We start from the raw sequence: 26,740 nt of genomic DNA on the forward strand, positions 1-26,740 counted from the left end.
GTCACAATCTCAATTTCACACACCAGTTCTCTGACCACCTCCTCTCTTTCCCAACCATCCAGGTGCCCCGCTATAGTAATCCCCCAAGGCCGTATGAGCCCACCTCCTCCCCGCTGCCCTTCTCCCTTACAGCCCAGCTCCACCCATCTCAAGGTCCTTTCTGCTCTGCTCTCACGTCACCCTGCCTGTAAAACTGCTTCTCCGACTACACCCAGCTCTTCTCCTGCCACGCTGCAGCTCACAGTAGCTGAAGACAAACCACACAAAGTGACGTCACCTGTACTTCATGACCACAGCTTCATGTGCATCCTTCCGGCCCCTGGAGGGCTCACTGCACCTCCCACGTCCGTTCTTTCTCCCACTCTCTGAGGCTGCAATTTTTTTCCTTTCTCTTCAACTCTCAGACACTTCCTTCCCAGTCCTCACTCTGAGTTCCAGTGGTTTCCCATTACACTGAAACCATGGAGGAACCAGAGAGATCCTTTAGATTCCTGCTATGATAGGCCCTGCCTGCCATGCTCCTTTCTGAAGCAAAGCCCTTCCTGTGTCCAAGTCCCACATCCTTGCCACTAAATGGATTCCAGCAATTGCATCCCCGCCTTCCTACATCAACTTTCCACAGCGCAAATGTGCACACCTGAACTCTGGGTCTTCCACTGCAACTGCCTCACCCACATCAGTCCTTCAGGTCAAGAGCTGTAGGGCCTGCAATGTTCACACCCACATCCGGCCTGCCGGGCCATCCCATCGGCTCCACCCTCCAAGCGCGGCCAGAACCTGATCACTTCTCACCACTTCTTTGGCTCCCACAGACGTCTGCCACTGTCACCCCTGTCATGGAAGATGCTTGTCACTAAGCTCCCCGTGCACCCTCATCTTTGGTAAGCTCTTCCAAGGCAAATATAAAATAGGAATCAGATCAAACCCCGGTTCTGCTCAGAACCCAAAGTTGCTCTGTTTTCGCTGAAGACCAGAACCAGAACCAGTGTTCTGATAATGCTGACTCCACGTGGCCACCCCAGGTCTGCACTTTTCTATCCCATCTCCCACCTCTCCATTCTTTCTGCCTTAGCTCCCAGGAGGTTCACTCCCACGCCAGGGCTTCTGCAGTGGCTCTTCCATCTTTGAGAAGCCCTCTTCTTCTAAATGCCTGATGCCAAAATCTCTCCATCTGAAGCTTGCATGTCTTTGTTCAGCACCCCTATCTGAATGGGTCCATCTCACAATCAGATCCCATAATGCACCAGACCTCTGCCCCACCCAGCGCTCCCAATTCTCATAACCTGTGCACCTTACCACCTATCAGTGTAGTGCTTGGTTACCTTCCTGCCTATGCTCATGCTAAGTGTTGCCTGCTCCCTCCCTCCTCCCCAACAAGCCCTTGTTCTGTATTGTTCTCTGAAATAACCCAAGCACTTAAGACAGTGCCTGAGAGTCAGAACTCAGTGGCAGCACACCTATCTGGTGTGCTTTCAAGGCCCTGGCCTTAGTCCTCAGCACCACCAAAGACAAACAAACAAACAAACAAACAAACTTGTTTCAGGGAACAACTAAAGTCTAAGGGACTTCCTACCCTCTGAAGACATAAGTTGCATTTTAAACATAATTACAGGGTTCCTAAGGAAAAATGTGAGCAGCTACGAAGCCATCACAGAGACCAGAACCCAGAACAACCTCTTACCATCCTTTGCATATGCCACACAGTACACAGTGTCTTTGTGTCCCTTCAGGGGCTGAAGTAAGGTGCCATCAGAGGTGTCATAAACCTGTCAAAAGGGGTAAAAATATCGATTATCTGTGTGATATTCATTATTCTGAATTCCTGCAGGGTGCTATTGCTATTTTTGTTTTTATAACACAACAGTTGTTGATTTGCTAAATTAGTATCAAGTAGAGGCAGCACTGCATAACAAGAATGAATGTCTTAATGCAGGGCCAACAGGAAGCAGAAGTCCAGCACTATGCTTAGGCACACACCGTCAAGGCTGGAGAAGCCGCAGCTACACTGATTTTCAGTCCACACAAAATCCTGCAAGCTTCACCCATTCTCCCCCACCTCCCCACCAAGTATGGGGCCTAAACCTGGGGCATTATACAATGGCAGACAAACCCTCTGCTCCTGAGCTATATTCCCAGCCTTCTCTTTTAGTTTTTAGTTTGAAACAGTGTTTGACTAAGTTGCCCAGGCTGGCTCTGAACTCACTCTGCAGCCCAGGCTGGCCTTGAACCTTTGATCCTCCTGCCTCCTCTTCTCAAGTAGCTGAGATTATAAGACTGCACAACCAGGCCCAGGTACATTTCACCCGTCCTTACATGGCCTTGGATGAATGACCCATCAAGGCAAGACCTCATCAGCAAAGCCAGCACACGCAAAGATCTGGTGGACAACATGGCTAACTGTCAGGGCCAACACTGCCACTAATGTCAGTACACACAGACGCACCATACTTGTTGCCACGTCTGAAAGTCACAGATCTAACAAGCGTGGGGTTTGCAAGTGGGAGGGAGTGTTATAAAACCCAGCTGCAATGTACATTTAGGGTATTTTATAGTTGTGCAACATGGCTAAATATGTGGAGATGTAAAAAACACAGCATCTGAGAAATGAGGACAGGGCTCTCCCACACAGACAGAACAGAACCCGAGAAGGGACGTGAAAGAATTTTTGTTGCTTACCCCAGAGAGAAGATTGCAGGACAATCAACCACAATTGTTAGACTGTGCAGTTAGCACACATAACACGGACATCAGTCAGTCTGAGTGTCTGGATACAGCAGAGAGCAGTGTCTTATGGGAGAAAGGGCTATCACAGAGGTTTTGGGTCAAACAAAAAGGCGTCTCTGAAGATTACTCTTATGTACTAGGACAGGTTCCAGAGGGAGCCTGTGGCCTTTGAAACTATGAACAATAGAACAGCGGTCATATGGAATTGTTTAGGGGCACCATAGCCCAGAAGTGGAGGTCAGGCTTTCTGGCTTTTCATGGACGAATAGCCTTCAGCCTTGTTATTTCACTTTGGTCCAAGAAAATATGAACTGACACCCACCTAGTTTCAAAGGCATTTTGATTAATTGTCTGCAACCATTTCATGGGTGTCTCAAAGGGGAAAGACAAATGACTCCAAGGGAGGCATTGTTCATGAGTTCCTATCTGACAGACCGTTTACTTACCTGTTTTAAATAGACCATTTCCTTCCTTATTAAAAAGTAATGGCTGGTTTTTCCGCCCTTGCCTTTTTTATCTCAAAAAAAGGAGGTCACATTTCAGAGTACTTACAAGAGGGAGGGAGAAAAAAAAAAAAGCACTCAGAATGGAAACTCAGACAAAATCCTACCAGCAATCTGTTTCCTGCAGCCAGAATCAGTTGAGTTCCATCGGGCTTAAATGCGAGGTCGTAGATACTAACAGGAGACAAGACAAAGAGACAATTAAGAACCGAAATGAGGAGGTCTGCTAATGGCCAGGAAAGCAAACTTTATTTCCATTATGAGACACTGTGTGTGTGCTGGGGAAAAATAATGGCTAAGAACTGTATCTGGCTGCAAATTCCACTCAACCACCACACCTTGGCAGCCCACTCAGTCATGATGTGCACGGCAGTCAGCTCAGCCCTGGCTTCCTCTCGTCTAGAAGCCAGAAATGACTCAAAGGGTCAGCAGCAGAGGGCACAGGCTCTTCCAGCCAACCATGGAAAGGCAGCTGCACCAGGTAGAGTGGGAGACAGGACAGCTACACAGACATTATTACCAAGTACCTGCTAGGAATAAGACACCAACGATCGGGGGGGGGGGGGGGGGAGCTTGCCAGAGTCACTCTCTGTGCACCAGGAATTTCCACTTGAGTGGGAAGGTATGAAGCAGACATGTTGGCCAAGGACTCCCATGGTAGCAGGCTCAAGGAATATACCTTCCTCCTTTTCATCTCTCTGAGCTTGTGATGGATGTTCTTCTGAGTAATGACATGTCTGTGAAGTGTGGTTTTTCTGTTTTGTTTTGTTTGCTTTCATACTAATATTATATAATGGTATTTTATAACCAAGGCCCTCATGGAGTAGGTGAAGTGAAGAGAGATACAGTGAGACTGATGAGGGAGCTGCACACAAACTGTGTTGCTTTGCATGGCTCGACGGAGGAAGGCCTGCATTCTGATCTGGGGAGGAGGAGGAGACGCTCCATGGAGAACACAGCGCCTGAGTGAGGGGCGGCTCTGAGACGCGCAGAAGAGTGACAACTACAGCTCTTAGTAAAAGAAATCGAGCAACGAGGCGGAGACATCAAGGAATGTAAATAATACAACTAGACTGCACCATCTGATTCTGTCTGGGGGGGGGGGGCGGCGGCTATCAAACCAGGCCACAGCTTCACCATAGAGATTCTTGATTGTCCCATCCTGCAGAGTCACTATTGAGGCCAGTAGAAGAATGTGGCGAGGCAGTGAGCGTCCAGTGTGACACTGTGGCTGGGACAGACCACCTGGACTTGTCAGCAGTCTGAAAACACATGCTTTTCAATGACAGGATTATCACAGCCCTTAGCTGAACTTCTTCGAACACAATCTTATTTCATGCTCACAATAAACCCATGGGGCAGGGATAAGCAATCAGCCCTCTATAAAGTAGATTCTGCATTTATGAATTCAAACAACTGTGGATCAAAAATATTTTTAGAAATCCCACTACTCAGGAGGCAGAGACAAGCAGATCTCCGTGAGTTTTAGGATAGCCAGAGATAGATAGATACATACATACATACATACATACATACATACATACATACATCTGCATGCACACACCCTTGAGGAAACACCATGCCTGTAGTGAGCACATGCACGTTTCCCCTTACCATTATTCCCTGACAGCAAAGTATAAAAGTGATTTCCGCAGCATTCCCATGTTTTCTAGAGGTGATTTACAGCATAGTGGCAGGTCTAGGCTCTCTGCAAATTTCCATACAAACTTTATGGTATCTGAGAGGACCTGAGCATCTGTCAGTTTGGTGCCTTTGGGGTTCCTGAAACTCTCCATGGACATGGAAGGACAAACTGGACTCTGCTTTCTAGATGACAACCTGGTTCAGGCTGGGCAGGAGCCTCACACAACCAACAGCTACAAGCACCCCTGAAGCCTGCTCTCCTAACCACCCGGCTGCACTGCCTCTGCTCTCTTGGATTACTGCCAGATAGGTCAAATGTTTTCCTGAATGCCTTTCCAGTGGCTGACATTTACTGAGCACATTTGTTACTGTGTACAGGATACAGTTTAAATGCTCATTGTTTAAATTCTCTCAACCTCATAACTCTAAGCCTATCTTGCAGATAAGAAAATTACAAAGTTAAACAACTTGACTGAAAGTAAACTGCTGCAGAGAAGAGTTGAAGCCAGAATTCTAGTCCTAGGAGCTCAGCCATAAAGCCCGCGTGTCAACCCTCAGGCCTTGTAGCCCTCATTACTGTTAGCATACATCATGGTTGAAGAAGAAATTAACAATGGCTTTCTTGCCTTCTCAGAAGCCCCCCCCCATGCAAAAAGTATTATCATTTACTCAAGGTATCCCAGTTAGAATTTGGAAAGTAACCTACAAATAATAATTGTGTATATTTATGGGGTGCAATATGATGTTTATATAATATACAAATATATAAAATTTATTACAGAAAGCTATTAACATGTCTATCATCTCAATGACTTATCATTTACTGCAATGAGAAATTACAAATGTATCCATTTAGCCATTTTGAAATACACATGATATAACTGTGGCCCTCCTGAGGCTGCTGAAATGTATTCCTCCATTCTAACTGAAACCCAGTGCCCTCTGGTCACTACCTCTCTTCCCCCATGTTCTGTTCTGTAGTTTAGTATTGTTTTATCTACTTACTGTGCCTTTGTGTGAGTGTGGGTCATGTGGAGAGTCAGAAAAGACTCCTCCAAGAGTCCTTGAACAAAAACTCTTCACACTTGCTAAGGGTTGAGAGCTGTGACAGGGAAAGCTTATGTTACCCTACATGCATAGGCCATAGCACAATGGAGTAGGCAGGGAGGGCCCACTGAGGTGGGGGGCGGGTGTGTGGACAGAGAGAGAGAGGGGGGGGGGGAAGGAGAGAGAGAGAGAGAGAGGAGATATGGAGTGTATACAGCGGCCTTCTGTTACATCGCAGGCTGACGAGCAGAGGCTGAGCACAGGTGAGCCTGTCTGGTTTCCAGCTGGGCGTACTGTATAGACTCAAACCCTGGCCAAGTTCTGCACTGTCCTTCTGCACTGCTTTGTGGTAGCAGGCCTGGGCTTCCTTCTTCCAAATATCCTTGACATTCAGAGAAGCAAGTGGTAGACTGAAAAGTAGAGGGGCCCTGGGACGAGGAAAGCTGACCTATGTGAATTTCACCCTTACCTATAAAACAAGGTGGAGAGCTGCCTCCTCACACCGGGGTCATGGGCCAGCCTTGTGTATCGTGCCTGGCATCTGGGTATCTTTATGCTGAGATATTAGCTTGGAGTGGGTTTGCACTTTCATCTAGTCCTTGGTATGGCTCCCTTCCTGTCTGTCCACATCTGGACCAGTCAGGACGATACTTGGACCTCTTCTCCAAGAGCTGACAGTGTTTGAATTAGTTTTATTTATGTTTGTTTTGTTGTTGTGGGCAGGATCTTACTCTGGCCCAGGGTGACCTAGAACTTCTTTATAGCCTAGGCTGGCCTTGAATTTATGGTACTCCTCCCAAATGCTGAAATTGCAGATGTGAACCACCTCACCTGGTATTTTTTGTTGCTGCTTTTTACAAAGTCTCAGTCTGGTTCCAAACTTTCTCATATAGTTGATGTAGCTGAGGATGACCTTGAACCTCTGATCCTCCTGCCTCTACTACTCAAGTGCTGGCACTTTAAGCAGGGGACACCACTCTTGGCTTCATTTTTTTTTTACATGTATCTATTATTTGAGGAGGCACACGAATGCTGTGGTGCGTGTGTGGAGAGAGAACAACTAACAGGAGCCAGTTCTTCTCTCCTATTATGTTGTCCCAGGGATCAAACTCAGGTCATCTGACTGAGTAGCAAGCACCTTTAACTACAGAGCCATCTCGTCATTAAGTGTCTCGTTTGGGCTAAGCCTGACCAATCCTCTCAGATGTGAAAGTTCACTGTCTGGATGTCCTGAGATGTTCTTTCTTAAATTACAATATACACATCTAACTGGTGATCATGAGTTTCCCAACATGGGTACTGGGAACCAAACTTGGCGCCGCTGAAAGGAAGAGCAGCAAGCGCCCTAACTGCTGAGCCTGATTCACCCCAATCTAACCCCTGCTGTACCTGGAAGCTAAAAAAAATCAGTTTCATCTCAAGCATACAGTCTTTCATAACACACTCATCTGCAACTCGAGGTCAATGATCAAGTTTTCCATTACGTGTTAGACCCAGGGCCTGACATAGTCCTAAACACGTGGCTTGTAACTGGCAACCTGCCAAGATTTTATGTCTAAAATCCCACCCCAGGCGTTAATGATATCACAGATACCACAGAATCCCCAAATTGGAAAGGACTCAGACTTTATCGTGGAATCTAACACCCCACCCAGGACAAATGTTCCTTCCACATGGCCACCCAGCCTTAGCCAGCACACTCCAGGGCCGGAGGCGTGCTGTCCACTAGCAGTCTGTGCTACTGTGGCAGGCTCTCCCGACTTGTCCTCCGTTATGAGAGATAAACTGTCAAACTTGCATGATCGGATTTCACTGCTGAGAGATGAGAGGTGAGCCCTGCCAGCGGTCCTCTGTATACTGAAGTCCCAAGGTGCTCGTCAAACCCACCACAAGACACACATGCTGCCCTGCTTGCTGCTTTGTTGCCTGCCCCCACCCAACACCACGCTTGGATGAAACCCAAGGCTTCCCTCCACTTTTTTGAGATGAGCTCTCTGCACTAGGCTGAAGATCTCCTTGTCTTAGCCTCCTGAGTAGCAGGGATTTGCCATCTCAGACAAATTATATCACTTTGTTAAATTTTTAATGTGGTACTAAGAATGCTGGGCCTCACACATGCTGGGCAAGCTACCACTGAGTCACGCCCCCAGCTTCCTCAATCAATCTTAATAGCTCTCAAAGGTAGCTAGGCTGCCTGGAATAAGATGGGGTGGTCTAATAAGGCCTCGTGGTTGAGATGAACTGAGCGCAGCATATTTAAGGAAGAAAGAAAAATAGAAGTTCAGAAGAGAGAGAGAGAGAGAGAGAGAGAGAGAGAGAGAGAGAGAGTGAGAGCATTTAAAGATCAGGCGATAGCTCAATGGGTAAAGTGTTTGCTGTGCAAGCAAGCCTGAGGACCTGAGTTTGGATCCCCAGTAGTCCAAGTAAAGCCTAGGCATGACAGGTCACACCTGTGGAAACTGCAGATCCCAGTGGGATGGTGGCTAGCCTGTCTAGCTTAAATGGTGAGCTTCAGGTTCACTGCTGAAACCTTATCTCAAAAAAAATAAGCTTGGGGCTGAAGAGATAGCTCAGTATTTAAGAACACTTGCTGCTCTTATGGAGGACACAGATTCCCAACATCCACATGGTGGCTCACAACTGTCTGTAACTCCAGTTTCAGGGAATCTGATGCCCTCTTCTGGCCTCTGCAAGTACCATGCACTCACGTAGTGCACAGACATACATGCAGGCAGAACACCTATATACATAACATAAAAATTAAATAATTAAAAAAAATAAAGTGGATAGAAATAGAGGAAGATACCAATGTCGACCTCTGACCTCCTCGTGCACATACACAGACAAGTTCATCTGCATACATGAGTACACACATACCACACACATAAAGAAAGCACAAGAGAGGGGAGGGGGAGAAAGGAGAGAGGAGGCGAAGAGAATCAGTTAAGAAGGTTCTTTGGGTAGGAAAATGGACTCTTTGGCTAAGTTCCAAAACATAATCTAAATGTTAGCAAGCCTAGAGGGAAGAAGGCCAGAGGGACCACCGGCAAATGACACGAAAGGGGTCACTCTGGGTTTACGAAGAGAACAACACAATCACAGCAACAAGGTCCTGAGTGAGTCCTGCTGCTGTGTGAAGGCCAGGCCAGAAGCTAAAGCGCAGAGCTGGAGCCTGAGGCTGGGGGTGGGTGGGGGGTGGATGGGGTGGGGGGCGGGGCGGGGCGGGGCTAGTCAAGGGCACCTGGGACTGGTGGGCTCTACTGTCTAGGTGTGGGTTTTGTTGTTTCCTTCCATCCCTTCATCAGGGCTGCTGGCCTACAGAATCTCTGACCTCCTTCTCTAATAGACTGTTTGAAAACTGTAACAGCTCCCAAACCAAGGAGCGAATCTTCATTGGCCATTCATTCACTGATTACTCCTCCATGCACGAAGACACCCACTCACCAAATACCAACAGGCTCCACAAACATTCGGACATAAGATACGGCCCCTGCCTTTACAATGTATCCAGACTCCTGGGATAAACAGATTAAAAAATAACTTGCACCCAACAGACTCAAGTACCACAAGAGCAGAACGAACAACATTCTTTGCCAGGGGTTGAGAGCAGAGCAGATCAGGCTGCATTTGACCAGCAAATGTTTTGTTTGGCCCACATGGTGTTTTACTTTGTTTTTTTTTTTTTTCCTAATTAGGTGCCAACATTTAAAAATTAGGACATTTCACATTTAAAACGCAGATTCGTAGCTTCTGGTAAAAAATAGGAAGATCTGCACACACCAGGCCAAATTCCTACGCAGTGGCAATTGGCAGGAGCAGAGCAGCAGCTGCCCCTTTCACGCAGAGTGGGAGCCTTCCAGTTCGCCATAGTCCTTGCTACTCCCTATTGCTTTCTGACACAGAAGCCAATGCTTGGCTGCCAGCTATTGCCAGCTTGTGCTGTGGATACTCTTCGTTTGTTTGTTTGTTTGTTTGGAGACAGTGTCTTATTATGTAGTTCTGGCTGTGCTGGAACTCACTATGTAGACCAGGATGGCCTCGAACTCACAGAGATCCACCTGCCTCTGCCTTCTGAGTGCTGGGATTAAAGGTGTGGCTGTGGGTGATCTTATAGTAGAGAGAAGAGAAAAATAATAAAACCATGCTATCAGCCCAGCACTGCTGAGATTGACGTAGGGGGACCAGAAACCCAAGGTCAGCCCGGGCTACAAGAGACCCTGTCTCACAAAAGTAAGACCAAAACAGTTTTTTAAAACAGTGTAACATGGGCTGGAGAGATGGCTCAGAGGTTAAGAGCACTGCCTACTCTTCCACAGGTCCTGAGTTCAATTCCCAGCAACCACATGGTGGCTCACAACCATCTATCCTGAGATCTGGTGCCCTCTTCTGGAATGCAGGCACATATGAAGGTGAAACACTGTATACTTAAATAAATAAATCTTTAAAAAAAAAAAGAAAAACAAAACAGTGTAACAGCTGAGCACGGTGGCTCACACCTTTGATCCCAGCACTCAGGGAGGCAGAGGCAGGCAGATTTCTGTGAGTTCGAGGCCAGCCTGGTCTACAAAGCGAATCCAGGACAGCCAAGGCTACACAGAAAAACCCTGTCTTGGAAAAAACAAACAAACAAACAAATAAATAAATATAAAATAAAATTGTGTAACAATTTATTATTGGAAGCATGTGTACCACGGGGCATTTTGGGAAGTCCGAGGACAACTAGCAGGAGTTGGTTTTCTTACCATGTGAGCTCTAAGGGATCAAACTCATATCATTAGGCTTGGCAGCAAGCACCTTCAACTGCTGAGCAGCCTACTGCTCACCTCCAAAAAAGTTGTTTACTGAAACGAAAGATGCTGGCAAGGTGACCTGTTTCAAGTAGGGTGCAGGAGAATGTCCTGCAAGCAACAGAAATTCCTTACGGTGTAAGTAAGTACTGCCTATCCACATTACTTACCTGCCTGAAATAAAATGTAGAAGCTGATAGAACTAGGACTAGAGCAACCTGAGCTTGCAACACACACACACACACACACACACACACACCTTCTCTACACTTGTCTGTAAAGTGGAGGCAATTACAGTACTGACTCAGAGCCCCCTGTGAAGAGGCAAATGACACAAGTCCTTAGGTAGTGTCTGGATCAAGTTGGCACTAGATGTTATTTGTCCAAGCTTTTCCAAATTGAGCCTTAGGGGATGTTTAGGTCTCAGTGTTACACGAAGAAAGGCCTCAGGAAAGACAGCGTGGTATAAAGGTGAAGAGACCATCTAGGAAGATTCTGAGTCAGGCTGAGAACTAATCAATAGACAACATTTCCTAAATGTGTTCCTGGCTGCTGGATTTTGGCGACAAAATTAGAGTAGGACATCAAATAGCACTGAATTAATTAAGATGGCAAAATCACTCTACTGTCATATTCCCCCCCCCCCCTCTCTCTCTCTCTCTCTCTCTCAAGATTTATTACTTATACAATGTCTGCCTCCAGTAGGCCAGAAGAGGGCACCAGATCTCATTATAGATGGTTATGAGCCACCATGTGGTTGCTGGAAACTGAACTCAGGACCTTTAGCATAGCCAGTGCCCTTAACCTCTGAGCCGTCTCTCCAGTCCCCATCATTATCTTTTTAAAAAAATTTTTTCTTACTATATATTTGTTTTGTTTTGTTTTGTTTTTGAGACAAGGTGTCTCTGTGTAGCCCTGGTTGTCCTGAAACTCACTTCATAGACTGACTTCAAAATCAGACATGCGACTGCTTCTGCCTCCTAAGTCTGGGATTAAAAGTGTGTGCCGCCATGCCTGGCTTTTATTTTTTTCTTTTTACTGTTTACGTGTAAGACTGTGTGTGTGTGTGTGTGGTATAACCATGATACAGGGTACACATGCCCTGGGACTGGTGTGGAGGTCAGAGGACAACTTTGTGGAGTTGGTTCCCCTCTTCCACCAGGTCTTGTCACTTGGTAGCAAGTGCCTTTGTCTGCTGAGGCATTTTCCCAATCCAGTTCCTTTTGTTTTCAGAGGCAAGGTCTCAGTGAGTCCACATTGGCCTTTTACTCATTGTGTAGCTGAGAATGACCTTTAACTGCCAATCCTGCTGCTTCCTCCCCGACTAGTGCAGGGATTACAGGCTGGGGCCCAGCTTTCTTTCCATCCTTTATTCAAACTATTTTTTATTTGCCTGTGTGTAGTATGTGTTTATGTCAGTACATAAGTGTGTGTGAATATACATGTGTGTATCCATGTGGTCTGCAGAGGCCAGAGGGTATCAGGTGCCCTCTTCTGCCTTGTTCCTCTGAGGTCGGGTCTCCCCCTTAATCTGGAGCCTCCTCTTTTTGGCTAAGCTGCTGGCCAGCAAACCCCATCAATCACTCTCACTACAGGCTTGCATGGGGCCACACCTGGCTTTTATGTAGGTGCTGGGACCAGAACTCTGGTCCTTATGCTTGGGCAGAAAATGCTCCATCTTAACTACTACAACTCCTTCTCAAACTTTCTAATCAGGAGAATGTCTTGAAATGATGCATTATCGTACATGACTCTCTGACCTTACACGGGAAAGAGGCAGCAGATCTCAGCTCAGGTTGTAAACACTCCAGGTGAAAACTGCTCACACTGTTTAGTTTGTTCCTGCTTGAAAGTTTTAGTTATTGCGCTTGGGAAAAAATGATTTTTCATACATGGACTAATTTTCTGCATACAATTATGTTCAATGGTGGTCAACATAATGAGTTCCAGACCAGCCAGAGAAGAAACTTAAAGGATGTCAAGTAAACAAAAGTGTGGGCACTTCGAAGATATAGCAAAGGTTAGGAAACTGAGAAAACACTGCGGTGGGTGAGAGAAGTTCATGCGGGATTTTGAAAAGAGAGGAGCAAATCTAGATGGTGGTGGTGTATAAACCGCTCTGGGGGACGGCCACCTCGGTGGTCCCTAAGCTCCCTCCAGGAATCTCGGTTTCTTTTTCCTTTGGGGAATGGAAAGCACAGCATCAGAGTCCTCTGCCCAGGCCGCAGGCCCGTTGCCATGGCAACACACCGATTCCCGCCGCCTCCCCCATCCTGCCATCCTCCTAGCGTCCCGCTCCTTACCATTGCTCTGCTTTGTCTCTCCACGTCAACACGGCCCTCATCTCCACTTCCCTCACGCCTCGGGCCCCTCCTCCTAGCCTTGGCAGCAACAGGCTTCTCTCCTCTTTCCACTTAGGCTACCTGAGCTACCCGTAGCAACGCACATGCGCAATAAGCCGCTCGTGAGTTCGCAAAGCTCCAAGTGCGCATGTCCAAAAGGGAGCGGGGTGTGTGTGGGGGGGGGTCCTAGCCGAAGCGCCAAGTGAGCAGGGACGCAAGAAGCGGAAGCGGAAGTATGACACTCGCGATTGGTCAGAGAAGGGGGTGGGGCGGGGTGTCTTGACGACGGAGTGTTTGATTGGCGGGGTCCTGGCCGTGGAGGCTGAAGCCGAAGCGGCGGCGGGAAAGCGGCTGTGGGACTCACGGACTTGCACGTCAGTGTTTGGTTTCCGCCCAGTGTTTTGAGTTGTGTTCACGTTTCACCCCGCCCCTCGATCTGGAGCTGCAGCTGCGGCCCAGTGGACCAGAGCATCTGGGATGAAAGGCCCAAAGCTTGGGGACTACACCGCCCCCTCCATCACCCCTGGAGAGAACCTAGTTCCAGACCCGCCTCGGGACCGCTGGCAAGTTGTTAACCTCTCTCGGGCCTCAGCTTCACAGGGGAGTCGCTCTTGTGTGGGTCTCTCTAGCCTTTCAACACAAGGTGACGGCCACCCGGAGCTCTCTCCCGTTTGGGAACAGACTTGGGTGTACCTGATTGCTTAGCCGAATTGACTAAGGAACTTGGAGGTCAAGGGAGGTTTTGTGATGCAAGCAGGTTAGCCTGGGCCGGAAGGGCCCCTCCGAAACGGTTCTGTGAAAAGTCACAGAGGAAGCTACTGTTGTGTCCGGGCTAAAATGATACACCTATTTGCATGTCCCAAAACTTGACCGCCCAAAACAATTTTAAGGTCTGAGCATTTAACTAATGAGGTAGAGTGTTTTCCTAGTAACCACGAAGCCGTTGGTTCGATCGCCAGCACCGAATACCCGGGCTTGGTGGCGCATGCCTGTGGAGGCAGGAGAGTCAGAACTTGAAGATGAGCCTCTGGTACGTGGCGGGGTCAAGGCCAGCCTGGGGTGCATAAAATCCTGTTTCAAAAGCAAGTAACAACGAAACCGTTAAAAAATATATGTGTGTGTGTGTGTGTGTGTGTGTGTGTGTGTGTGTGTGTAGTATTCCTTTTTACAGATGGAGAAAGGAGATTTTGAGCTCAAAGTGGCTTTGGCTTTGGAAGCTCAGCTAATAGTAAATAGCAGCGCTGGGATTTTTGACCTGTTTTGTTAACCTCAGTCTGTGGTGATTCTGGCAGGTTCCAGTTACCTTGTTCTTTCTCTATAGGATCCTTCTAGCTGATTCTTAGCCTCAGCTTCAGATTCCATCAGAGTCCCGTGGTTCTGCGACCAGACTCTAGTTCTTGCCTAGCTTTCCCTGTTTGTAGAAAGCAGATTGGGTTCCAGACTCACTTTTTAAGACAAAGGTTTCTTTTTATTTATGTATGTGCTTTTCTGTGTACGCGGGTGTTGGTGGAGACCAGAGGAGGGTGGGCGTCAGACACTGGAGCTGGAGTTGCAGGCCAGTATAAGCTGCCCAATGTCGGTGGTCGGAGCTGAACTGGGGTCCTCTGGGGCATGTGCTCTTAACCGCTGAGCCATCTCTCCAGCCCCTCACTCACCTTTTAAAATGTCCAGTTTAATGAGTAAAACACACACTGTACCAAAGGCTGAAGAGAGCATTCCATTGTTGAGAGCACTTCTTGCTCTTCCATAGGACCCGGATTTGGTTCCCAGCACCCACAGCAGAAACTCACAACCACCTGTAACCCAGCTCCAGGGGATCCAGCCCCCTCTGGCCTCCGCACCCTCATGGACATGGTGCGCAGTGAAACACTGTGGGGATTGGTTCTCCCATAATAGTCTGAGAGAAGCATTGGGTAGGCCTGGGCTCTGATAGCAGTTCTGCAAGGGATTTGATTTTGTTGTCACACAATTTGTCAATAAGAATAAATTTTAAAGGTTTACGTGTGTGTGTGTGTGTGTGTGTGTGTGTGTGTGTGTATGCTTTGTCTGCACACCAGAAGAGAGTGTCAGGTCCCATGGGATTTCAGTTAGAATATTGTGAGCCACCATGTGAGTGCTGGGAATTGAACCCAGAACTTCTGGAAGAGCAGCCGCTGATGCTCTTAACATCTGAGCCATCTCTCCAGCCCCCAATAAGTATATTTTAGCCTCACAAAGGCATGAGAATCAACGGTGAAAGGGATTTGGAAGTTCTTGTCAGAGAGCTTTACCTTCGGGGGGGGGGGGCTACACCATTTTATGAGTGATAGCTGTTGTTCCTCAGAAGCACACACACATGTGAAGAGCTCCCTCACTTGTTTGCTGGAGAGAGGGTTGTTCCATTTAAGCAGTTTGGCTGATCGCAGGTAAAGAGTTCAGTTATTTGCCTTATAGTCTCAAATTTTGGACAGTAGGTGGTGGTACATTCCTTTAATCCCAGCCCTTGGGAGGCAGAGGCAAGCGAATCTTTGTGAGTCCAAGGCCAGTCTGCACTACAGATCAGATTCCAGGATGGTCAAGGCTACACAGAGAAACCCTATCTCAAAAAACAACCAAGGTGGGGAAGAACACCCATGTTGAAGGGCACGGAGCTGTCAGAGATGGGATGATGCCAAGGCACCAAGACCAGCTCGCTGAATTTAATCTTACACCTACCATGGCCTGAGTACTGCGTGCAGCCCTAGACTGCCATGGGTAGAAATTGTATAAGCAGGGTAAAAGAAGGTTTAAATAAGTTTATCGCTTGGGTTTTGTTTTTCCAGCAAGGAAGACGTTGCTGTTGGACTGGGAAGAGTGGGAGAAGATGGAAAGGAATTGGTGGTAAGCAGTGGGTGTAGCTCCCTTCTCCAGGAGCCGACTGCTTCTACTCTGTTTAGTGGTACTGCGGAGACAGAATGCCATGAGCCTGTCTTGTGTGGATGGGAAAGAGTTGTGAAGCAAAGGTCGTCTGGGAAAACTGCAGGAAGATTTGATGTATACTTTATCAGGTAAGCATTTAGGGAGGGGACTAAAAAGACAGCCAAGTGATTCTTGTCCATAATGGGAAAGGATGGCAAGAATCTTAGGTTTATGGTCTGGGAGGTGGCTCAGGGGATAAAAGCATTCCCTGTGCAAGCATGAGGACCTGGGTTCAGATCCCCAGAATCCATCTACAAAGCTGAATGGGTGCAGCAGCTACCTGTAATCCCAGGCTCAGGAGCCGGAGATGGGATCCTCAGGGAACGCTGGCTAGCTGACTAGCTGGAGTTAGTGAGTTCTGGGTTCAGTGAGAAACACTGTCTCAATAAAGAAGTAATTATTAAACCATTTTTGCTCCTTCAGTGTCACTGGTTGGCTGTATCAAGTGATTTAGGACAGTCACATGTACATGTTGATCCTGCTTTCAGTGGTAATAGTACATTTGGATTTAAGTTATATTCCTATGTTAATTTTTATATTATCATAGAGGAATCTGTTGAAAAGAGCCATTTATCACTTTTTGTTGCTTTATAAAATGTCAAACATCTTTAGTGACATTTAGAAACTCTTAATTGGAAATCTGAAATGTCCAATTCTTTTTAAAAATCACTCCTGTTTACTAGCTTAAGTTTCCTTTATTTTATTTTATTATTTTATTTTATTTGTAGCCCACAAGGACTGAAGTTCCGATCGAAACGTTCGCTTGCTAATTATCTTCTTAAAAGTAGAGAGACTTTTCTTAAGCCTGAAGATTTTGATTTTACTGTCCTGTCTAAAGGGGGCATCAGGCCAGGTTATAAGGACCAAAGCTTGGCAGCTCTGACTTCCCAGCAGCCAATCAAAACCGACATTTCAAACCGGAACCTCAGGACACGAAGCCAGCGGAAAGCCGATGTGCCGCCTCTGCCAGGTGGTAGTTCAGAGTTGCCAGCCAGCAGCAGACCACCGAACTCTGCTCCTTTGCTATTGAAAGAGGATGCCGGCTCTGGGACGGTGAAAAAGCCCAAAAGAAAGGTGACTATTTCGAAAGGAAGTGGAAGTGAAAAAACAAAACAAAGGCACAGGAAGGGTCTCTCGGCTTCTGCTCGAAGTACCAGAAAAAGAGAATCTGTGGTTCAGAAAGCAGGTGCCGAAGGTGAATGCCAGCTCAGCAGAACCCTCTGCCCCATGGGTGCCTGCACAAGCGACACCGTCGGCGTGGCTGGGAAAGAAAAGGGCCTGGGAAAGGAAAAACCACCGGCCCCAGGGTCAGATCTTCACTCCACACGAGTAACCTCTGGCATCACAAAGAAATTACACTCAACTGAAGAAGCAGGTGATGCCAAGCATGAGCAGACTTTTTTAGAATCAGAGGAAATCAGATCGAAGGGAGCCCAAGAGGGGGAGGCACATTTGCATATCGACGTTTTACCGGGTGGCCCTGAAATGCCCAGCTGCTCACAAGCCAAAAAACACTTTACTTCTGAGACATTTCAAGGTACTCAGTGCGTGAAAGTGCTGCTAACTGTGTAGTGAGCAATTTACCCTCCTGGATCTCATATTTCTTACCCAGATGTGGTTGAAAAGAGCCACGGGTCAGATACATTGTCGCAGTTGATGTCAGCATCTGCCCTCTTAAGTCATTTTTGAATCATGGTTTCATGTCTCCCAGCTCGCCTGGGTCTCACTGTGTAGCTGAAGATAACTTTGACGTTGTATCCTCCTGCCTCTGCCTCCTGGGTGCTGGGATAAAAGGCATGAGTCACTATGCCAGTTTTTCATGCTATGCCGCATGGAACCCAGGGCTTAGTGCATGGTAGGCAATCAGCTGAGCCACATCCCCATCCCCTGAGTGATCTTTGAGCCAGCTGATCATCAAGCCCTTAATTATGGCAAAGAGGTAATCTGCTGGCTACAGCCAGGATGCCTAGCAAAGGAGGGCTGGTGTGTCATGGCTGCTACCACCTCTCCCAGGGCAGCAGCTACGAGGTGGAGCTTTCCCAATTTGATTTCATCTATATCATGTTCTTTCTTATCTTCTGTTACAGCCTGATGTTTCTCTAAAAGGCCTGAGAGCTCTCAATAATTCAAAAGTGTAATCACTTAGCTCATGTATTATTTGTAGTGTGCTCTTCCCACACAGTTGAGGGCTTGGCAGTTGTGCTTATACAGAGCCTCAGTGAATAATAGATTAAAAAAAAAAATCTGAGCAGCTCTGGGTTATTCATTATGCTATTATGGCATAATGAATAACACCCTTAAAGAAGAATAGTAATTTTAATTTTACTTAGAATCCTTTGGGGAAACAGCCTGTACAGATTGGTGGGACCAGGGTACCATTTGATTTCTGCTTTCAGTCCCATCCATAATTGTGCATCGTCTCTGTGCCTAGGATTGCTGTGTCTCTAACAGATGGCCATATGTACCTAGAGTGGATAAGAATTCCTCAGTGTATGTACTTTGAGCTTCTTAAAGAAAGCCCTGGATTGTACAGATTGGCTGCAGTTATTATGGGCAGGTTAAATATTAAAAGCATCCTGTCTAGCTGGGCGTGGTAGCGCACGCCTTTAATCCCAGCCCTCGGCAGGCAGAGGCAGGTGGAGCGCTGTGAGTTGACAGCCAGCCTGGTCTACAAAGTGAGTCCAGGATAGCTAAGGCTACACAGAGAAACCCTGTCTCAAAAAGCCAAAAAAAAAAAAAAAAAAAAAAAAGCATCCTCTCTAATATGACTGATGGATGTACCCAGTTCATCGTATAGTGTTCTAGTTCCCAGTGAGTGCCTTTGGGCACTAGAAACCCAGTGGAATGATCATGGCTTGGCTAGAAAGTCTCGAGCCAACAGGTAATAGAGGAGGCTAGTTAGGTGTGTATTGGAACTCATGAGAAACACTAGGTACCCATAAGATCAGTTTCCTTTGTTCTGTTTTATACTTTTCTTCTGGGCTTTACCTGCCCAGGCTAGAATAGCAAAAGGCACTGACGTCGTTATTGGGAGGCCTGGATACTTGCTGTGGTGTTTAGTCAACTCTGGTTATCATTTTCTGGCAACTATTGTTAAGCCTTAGTTTCTAAATATTTAAGAAATACCCTAATTAGTCCCATTTTTCACATCAAGACAAAAGAAGGCAGCTAGAGAGATGGCTCAGCAGTTAAGAGTACTTCCTGCTCTTCAGAAGACAGGAGTTCAGTTCCCAGCATCCATGTCAGGTGGCTCATAACTGCCTGTAACTCCTGCTCCAAGGGATCTGATGCCCTCTACTGGCCTCAAGGTACCTACACACATGTATGCCTAAATTAAAATTAAAGAATATTATAAGGTAGCCAAGCATGGTGTTACATGTCTGTAATTCCAAGACTTGGAGGTTAGATGTAGAAAGATCAGTAGTTCAAGGCTATCCTCAGCTACATGGCAGGTTTGAGGTGAGCCTGTACCACATGAGACATTGTCTCAAAACAATAACAGTAATTGTGAGGTAAAAATAAGATGCGAAAAGACGGTTTTATAATATACAAATGTAAGTAAGCTATTAATTCATACTCAGAGGGTGTAGCTAAATGGAGTATTAAGTATGCCCATGTAAGATGACATTTATAGAGGCCAGGAGGTGGTGGTGCACACCTTTAATCCCAACATTCTGAGTTTGAGGTCTATAAAATAAGTTCCAGGACAGCCAAAGACGCACAGAGAAACCCTGAGTTGGGGGGGGGGGGGGAGGGAAAGCAGGGGACTGGGTAGAGAGATGGCTCAGAGGTTAAGAACACTGGCTATTCTTCCAAAGGTCCTGAGTCCAATTCCCAGCAACCACAGTGTGGCTCATAACCAACCATAATGAGATCTAGTGCCCTCTTCTGGTGCTTAGGAATATACCCTGGAAGAATACTGTATCCATAATAAATAAGTAAATTTTAAAAATAATAATTTTTTTAAGTGACAGTTGTAGAAATTTGAGAGGTGTGATAACACTGGCTTTTATTTTGTATTTATGTGGGTGGCTGGGTGGGTGTGAACAGCATGTCTGTGTGGGTATCCACAGAAGCCAGAAAAGGGTGGTTATAGGCAGTTGTGAGCCACACAGCACTGGTCCTGGAGATTGAACGCGGGCCTCTGGAAGAGCGGCAAATAAGCTTATCCATGAGCCACCTCTCCAAGCCCCCATTTTGTTCTTTGAGACAGAAGCTTGCTGTCAGGCTGGCCTCCAGCCCACAGCTCTTCCTCAGCCTCTCCTCTCCTATGTGTCTCCTTTTTGGTAATACAACTGTAGAACCTTTCAACAGAGCAGGAAATTATAGAAGAGAAGAAACCACTGTCCCATCTGTTTTGTTTTGTTTTGTTTTTTGAGACAGAGTTTCTCTGTGTAACCTTGGCTGTCCTGGATTCCTTTTGTAGACCAGGATGGCCTCGAACTTACAGAGATCCGCCTGCCTCTGCCTGCTGAGTGCTGGGATTAAAGGCGTGCACCGCCATGCCCAGCTACACTACCATCTTAATTAGTTCTATTCTCAGTGTCTCTTTATGTGTGTGTAGGTACACATACATATGAGGCCATTTTTATAAAATTGAGATATGTAGAACCTTGCTTTTTAGTTGATTTAGAAGTAAATTGCAATGGAAAATATTGGATGATAGAGTCTCAACATTTTAATGACCACATCATACAAATATATTAGGATATTCAAACTGTTGTAGTTTTCGATACTGTGAGCTGCCATATAGGGTACCAGTAAAGGCCATGAGCTCTTGAGCTAAACTGCCTGGATTTCCATTGTAGCTCTCACACTAGCTGTGCGACCTAGGGCTTATTTAGCTTCTTTGTGCCTCAGCTCCCTTATGTATAAAATAAAGATAAAATAATGCCCAGGTGATAGCATGTTAGTTGAGTTAGACTAGTTTATGTAAGTGCTTACTGTGTAGCCCAGGCTAGCCTCAAACTCTATCCTCCTGCCCCAGCCTTCCCTAAGCCATAGACTCTATAAACTGTTTTTGCTTTTCAGAAGACAGCATCCCACGAACACAAGTAGAAAAAAGAAAAACAAGCCTGTATTTTTCCAGCAAATACAACAAAGAAGGTACCCATCCTTCCCCAAGCAGAATGTGGGGGCGGGGTACAAGTCTTTTATGAGTACAATTTTGACACCCCTATGTTTTTGTAGCTCTTAGCCCCCCAAGACGCAAAGCCTTCAAGAAATGGACCCCTCCTCGGTCACCTTTTAATCTTGTTCAAGAAACACTTTTCCATGATCCATGGAAGCTCCTCATCGCGACTATATTTCTCAATCGGACCTCAGGTTTGTGGGTCAATGTCATCTCTGTTCTGGCTAGGAGGGAGAGAGCCAAACTGGCTAAGAGGCCTGCGTTCAAGACACATGTTCAGTTTGTGATGTTGGACAAGGCTTTTCCCTTTCAGCCCTCAGAACTTGTCACCTGTGCAAACGTTAGCCTGGATAAGAACCAACATCCGTTTTGATGCTGAGGGCCAGGTGGTCACCGCTTTTCTGCTTGGAGATGCGTTTTAGTCTTCCGCCCTCTATCCTGATTAGAAACTCCGTGTTCATTGGATGCATATAGTGGTTATCTAGTGACCTGATTGTTTGAAAACTAGGCCCGTTTCAGTATGATTTGGACTAGTAACCACATAGATTAATAGTGTTGGCGTTTGGCTCTGTAAGTGGCTGCTGGTTGAGGTACTGACTGAACAGTAGTTAAACAAGCAAGGCTGAAGGTGTAGCTCGTGGTGGAGCCCTTGCCCACGTGACAATACCCTAATTTCCTTCCCAGCACCACAAACACAATAGCAAGAAGCTAAAGTTTCTAGGTGCAGAACCACCTAAGCATGGAGTTGGTCTTTCCTAAGACGTGTGTCTGCCGTTGTTTATGCTCCCCAGGCAGGATGGCCATCCCTGTGCTGTGGGAGTTTCTAGAGAAGTACCCTTCAGCTGAGGTGGCCCGAACTGCTGACTGGAGGGACGTGTCAGACCTTCTTAAGCCTCTTGGTCTCTATGACCTCCGTGCAAAAACCATCATCAGGTTCTCAGGTATGTTCCCCAGCCCCAGAGGAAGAAGCAAGCTGTGCCCATTGAAGGCAGCCCCACCTTAAACGTTAATGCCCTGGATACTATATTAATTGAGGTCCTTTCACTCAAGCACGAGAGACCTTTAAAACAGTCTGCTTGCACTACACTACAGATTCCTGCTGCCCCAGACTGTAAATCTTTGCCCAATACTGAAGTAGCCCTGGGCACAGAAGTCAGAAGTATTTCCACTGTCTAGATAGAAGAGCACAGAAGGGAGGTTAGGAAGAGGCAGGTGATAAAGGCGCTGTGGAGTTTGGGGCTGCTTCAGAGGGAGGGGTCACCCTGCCCGATTACAAGTGTGGAGAAGGTGACTTGCTCGAGGCTGAGCGCGTGTGGGGTGTTTGTCCCTCAGATGAGTATCTGACAAAGCCGTGGAGGTATCCGATTGAGCTGCATGGGATTGGTAAATACGGCAACGACTCCTACCGCATCTTCTGTGTCAATGAGTGGAAGCAGGTAAGCCACTGCTGCCCCGAACGTAGCCGCCACAGTGGCCTCTCGGGCAAAAATACGGCCACCAGTGTGCCTAAATAGGAGTCCTGTTCTAGGCCCAACCAGATTTGCCCTCAGGTCAAGGAGCAACAGGAGTGTGGGTTATCAACTGTACGGGGGCTGTTCAGGTGCTGCACAATCCCTTTGCTTGAGCCACCTACCACTCCTGACCTACTACCCTTCTGTGTTCCGTCTAATACTGGCAGGATTTCTTCCTATTAAAAGGAGCCCTGGTGCCGAGAAGAGACAGGGTGAAGTGCTTGCCCGGAAGACTTGAATTCAGGTCCCCAGAACCTAGATAAAAGCCAGGCATAGGAGCATGCACCTCCTAGCTGGTGGTCCCAGTGCTGGAGGGGCAGAATCAGGGGGGGGGGGTGCCTGGAAGCCCCTGGGTAGCCTGTCTGAGCTCGTAGACCAGGTAGCCTGGCCTGTGTGGTGAAGTTCCAGGCCAGCGAGAAACCCTTTCTCAAAAAGGTGCAAGGTGGGCCAGGGAGATGGCTCAGGGTGTAAAAGTGTTTGCTGTCAGCCTGGCAACCTGAGCACCATCCCTGGACCCACACAAAGGCGGGTACTTGAGCTTCACAGGCATGCCTCAGTATAAACACACACAAGACTAACAAAATTTTAAGGTAGAAGGCGCCTGCCTGAGTCCTCTAACTTCACACATATACCAAGAGTGTAGACATACCTACACACACACACACACACACACACACACACACACACACACACACAAAACAGGATCCTCCATAGGAGAGCAAATATTTGGACTTAAGAATGTCAAATTGTCAGATTTCTTCTCATGTCTCAGACTGGAGTGTGGCGTCTCGGTCCTATTCCATTGTTTCTGCCCAGCACTGGTGCGTTCTGATGGCAGCGTGACAGCTGGAGGATGCCCTGGCACACTCACACTGTGGCCCTAACATATCAAATCAGCGAGGGCTATAGAACCCCAGGTTGAGGGGCCACGGTTCTGCTCTTCATCAGCAGAGCCATCCCTTTGGCTTCACAGGGTCTGAAGCCTTCCAGACACTGGCTGCTAACACTTGACTCACGTCATCACTGCATTCTGCTCCAGGCCTGGGTTAGTTCTGAGCTGGAATGTACTATGTAAATGATGTAGGGTTTATATCTGGTATATATGGTATATATATAGCCATGGTTGCTCCTGGGTTCAGGTTCCCTGTTTATCTCAGCTATATTATGATAAACTCTCTCAGCAAACCTTTAAATGTGTCTATGGCTGATGTGTTTGTTGCGTTTCTTCCAGGTGCACCCTGAAGACCACAAATTAAATAAATACCATGACTGGCTTTGGGAAAATCATGAAAAGCTAAGTCTGTCTTAAGGCTGCCTGTTTGAAGTTTTCTGTGCGTTGCTTTGTGCTTCCATGTCTAAGGACCTGTGATGTACAGTAAGCGTCTTCCCAAGCATGTAGGTTTTCTCAGCTTGTTAGAAGCCAGAATATGTCTTAAGCCTTTGCCACAGCTAGATCTTTGTCACTGAGCGTTGTTGTATTTTAAAACTTGAAAAAAAATAATTGTTGTGTAAGGGTCCTAAAAGTGTGTTCAGTTTTTCTTTTTTCTTTCTTTCTTTCTTTCTTTCTTTCTTTTTTTTTTTTTTTTTTTTTTTTTTTTTTTTTTTTTTTTGGTTTTTCGAGACAGGGTCTCTCTGTGTAGTCTTGGCTATCCTGGACTCACTTTGTAGACCAGGCTGGCCTCGAACTCACAGTGATCCACCTGCCTCTGCCTCCCGAGTGCTGGGACTAAAGGCGTGTGCCACCACGCCCGGCTCAGTTTTTCTAATGATGAAATGTGATACGTCAGTGCTCAAAGCCAGTTACCAGCACTCTTGCTGAGGAAAGGCTAAGATCATATTCTCTTTCTGTACAAAGTGACATTAGGGTGTACAACTGTGTGCCATTGTTATAGGTATTGCAGTGTTACAGTTTAAATAGTGAGGCATTTACCTTAGAAAGAAATCACCAAATAAGAACTAAATTGACCGACACATGGTGGTACACACCTGTAATCCTGGTACTTAGGAGACTAAGGCAGGAGGATGGAAAATTGAGGCCCATCTTGTGCTGTATCTAGAGAGAGACTGTCTCAAAAACAAACAGGGGCTGGAGAGATGGCTCAAAGGTTAAGAGCACTGTCTGTTCTTTGAAAGGTCCTGAGTTCAATTCCCGGCAACAACATGGTGGCTCACAGCCATCTGTAGTGAGATCTGGTGCCCTCTTCTGGTGTGCAGGTGTACATGCAGGCAGAATACTGTATACATAATAAGTAAATAAATCTTTGTGGGGAAAAATCTTTGTGGGGGGACATGGCCAGTGAGGTGGCTCAGTAAATAAGTCACTTGCTGCCAAGCCTGGTGACCTGAAGTCTGTCTCTGGAGCCAACTCCTGAAGGTGAACCTCTTACCTTCACCCTAACTCACACAGACATACTACAAAATAAATAAATTTTTATGAGATGATTTGGAGGGTGGAGAGATGGCTCAGCAGTTAAGAGCACTGACCGCTCTTCCAGAGGACCTAGGTTCAATTCCTAGCACCCACATGGCGGTTCACAAGTCATTATTAACTCCAAGATCTGACACCCTCACATAGATTTAGGCAAAATACAAATGCACATGAAAATAAATAAATAATGTATTTTTTAAAAGTCTTACAGATCACTGGGCATGGTGGTGCAGGCCTTTAATCCTAGCACTAGGGAGGCAGAGGCAGGCGGATCTCTGTGAGTCCGAGGCCAGCCTGGTCTACAGTGTTAGTTCCAGGACAGCCAGGGCTCTTACACAGAAATCCTGCCTCAAAAAACAAAAACAAAACAAAACAAAATAACAAGAAAAAAAAAGTCTTATAGAAAGAAAAGAAAAGAAATGGTCTGGAGAGAAACAGCTCAATGGTTTAGTACGCCCGCTGCTTTTCCAGAGGACCTGAGTTCAGTTTTTAGCACCAACATCAGACAGCTCACAACTGCTTGTAACAACAGCTCCTGGGGATCTGACACTCTCATCTGGCTTCATTGGGTACCTTAGGACATTTGGCATATATAATCATATACATAAAAAAGAAAAACTAACAATAGAAAAATTAAGTCCCAATTAATAAACACTATTTTAAGATGTAGTGTGAAAATTAAATTACATCCCTTAGCTGAACATGATGGTGCACACCAGCACTCAGGGAGGCAGAGACAGGCAGATCTCTGAGTTGGAACGCAGCCTGGTGTACAAAGTGAGTCAAGGCTACACAGAGAAACCCTGTCTCCAAACCCTGTCTACACCACAGTAATCCTAACACTTGGGAGTCTGGAGAGGATGACCAAGGTCAAGGCCAGCCTGGGATGAATTGCAGTTCCTAGGAAAACCTGTCTCAAAAAAAACAAACAAAACAACCCACCAGTGATGCACACAGCAAGAAAATAAACAAATGGGCGTTGTGGTGCATATGTCTAATCAGGCACTTGGGATGCTGAGACAGGAGGACCGCTGTGAAATCAAGGTAGCCTTGCTTATACAGCAAAACGCAGAACAAAAAATACAAACCAAACTTGGACTAAATGAGATATGTCTGGGGAAGTGTCTGGTTGTCCTGTTTAATGGAAAATATGCTGTGAGACCTATCGCTTTGTATTAAGTAATTAATAAAGTATTTTATTTAAAAGGAAGGTCTCGTTGGTGTAATATGTTCTTGACTGCTGGCACTGGCTCTTGGGGATTTTAGTTTTGGCCTTGGTACCCTGAAGATGTGAACACAACCTGCTTGTGATTCCATTGCAGCCCGTTCCCTCACCCTGACCCTCTGTGAAACCTCATCTCTCCCAGTTGAAGAGTGGGGCCTTCCATGTTTGGTGGTGATTCCATGACAGGTGGTGTGGTGTCATGGTTGCAGTCCTGAAGCATCAATTGCCGCTCTAAAGTTTAGTTTGAAAATTAAATCAAATGAAGGCAAAGTAGACCAACTGTCAGGAAGCTGCTTGTTGTCGGATAGCATGTGGGCACAGGCAGCTGTGCTATGATGCGGGCTAATTGATTTTTCCCTCTGGTGAACAAGTGGCAGCTGTTAAGGAGGAATTCTGGGGCTGGAGACATGACTCAGTGGTGACAGTGGTCAGGTTCAATTCCCAGCGTCTCCATGGGGGAT

General features: G+C 46.6%; 2 protein-coding genes across 6 annotated transcripts in view; one reads left to right on the top strand and one right to left on the bottom strand.

Moving 5' to 3' along the window:
- IFT122 (intraflagellar transport 122) overlaps positions 1 to 13,205 on the bottom strand; it is a 68,438-nt gene extending 55,233 nt beyond the window's left edge. For 2 of the 4 annotated variants that reach the window (XM_084765187.1, XM_084765186.1), the window contains exons 1-3: positions 13,009 to 13,203; positions 3,335 to 3,401; positions 1,682 to 1,766 (exon numbers count right to left, since the gene is read on the bottom strand). In XM_084765187.1, the coding sequence (XP_084621313.1) occupies positions 1,682 to 1,766; positions 3,335 to 3,401; positions 13,009 to 13,049 (193 nt within the window). In that variant the 5' untranslated portion in view covers positions 13,050 to 13,203. Of the gene's footprint in view, positions 1 to 1,681; positions 1,767 to 3,334; positions 3,402 to 13,008 lie in introns of all 4 variants that reach the window. The other 2 variants (XM_084765184.1, XM_084765185.1) reach the window with 2 other exon arrangements.
- A 116-nt stretch (positions 13,206 to 13,321) lies between these two features.
- MBD4 (methyl-CpG binding domain 4, DNA glycosylase) lies at positions 13,322 to 26,260 on the top strand. Of its 2 annotated transcripts, none has more exons than XM_084765197.1 (8): positions 13,322 to 13,614; positions 15,853 to 16,073; positions 16,713 to 17,521; positions 21,016 to 21,090; positions 21,175 to 21,309; positions 21,907 to 22,056; positions 22,448 to 22,551; positions 23,858 to 26,260. In XM_084765197.1, exons 1-8 carry the CDS (start codon positions 13,525 to 13,527, stop codon positions 23,933 to 23,935), a joined length of 1,662 nt encoding a protein of 553 aa, XP_084621323.1. In that variant the 5' UTR covers positions 13,322 to 13,524; the 3' UTR covers positions 23,936 to 26,260. The 2 variants fall into 2 exon arrangements, with proteins under 2 accessions (XP_084621323.1, XP_084621324.1); XM_084765198.1 differs by lacking the exon at positions 13,322 to 13,614 and adding an exon at positions 13,623 to 14,077 and having other exon boundaries at positions 15,849 to 16,073.
- The last annotated feature ends 480 nt before the right edge of the window (positions 26,261 to 26,740 follow it).

The sequence above is a fragment of the Acomys minous genome, assembly GCF_964271855.1.
Source record: "Acomys minous genome assembly, chromosome: 17".
Lineage (NCBI taxonomy): Eukaryota > Metazoa > Chordata > Mammalia > Rodentia > Muridae > Acomys > Acomys minous.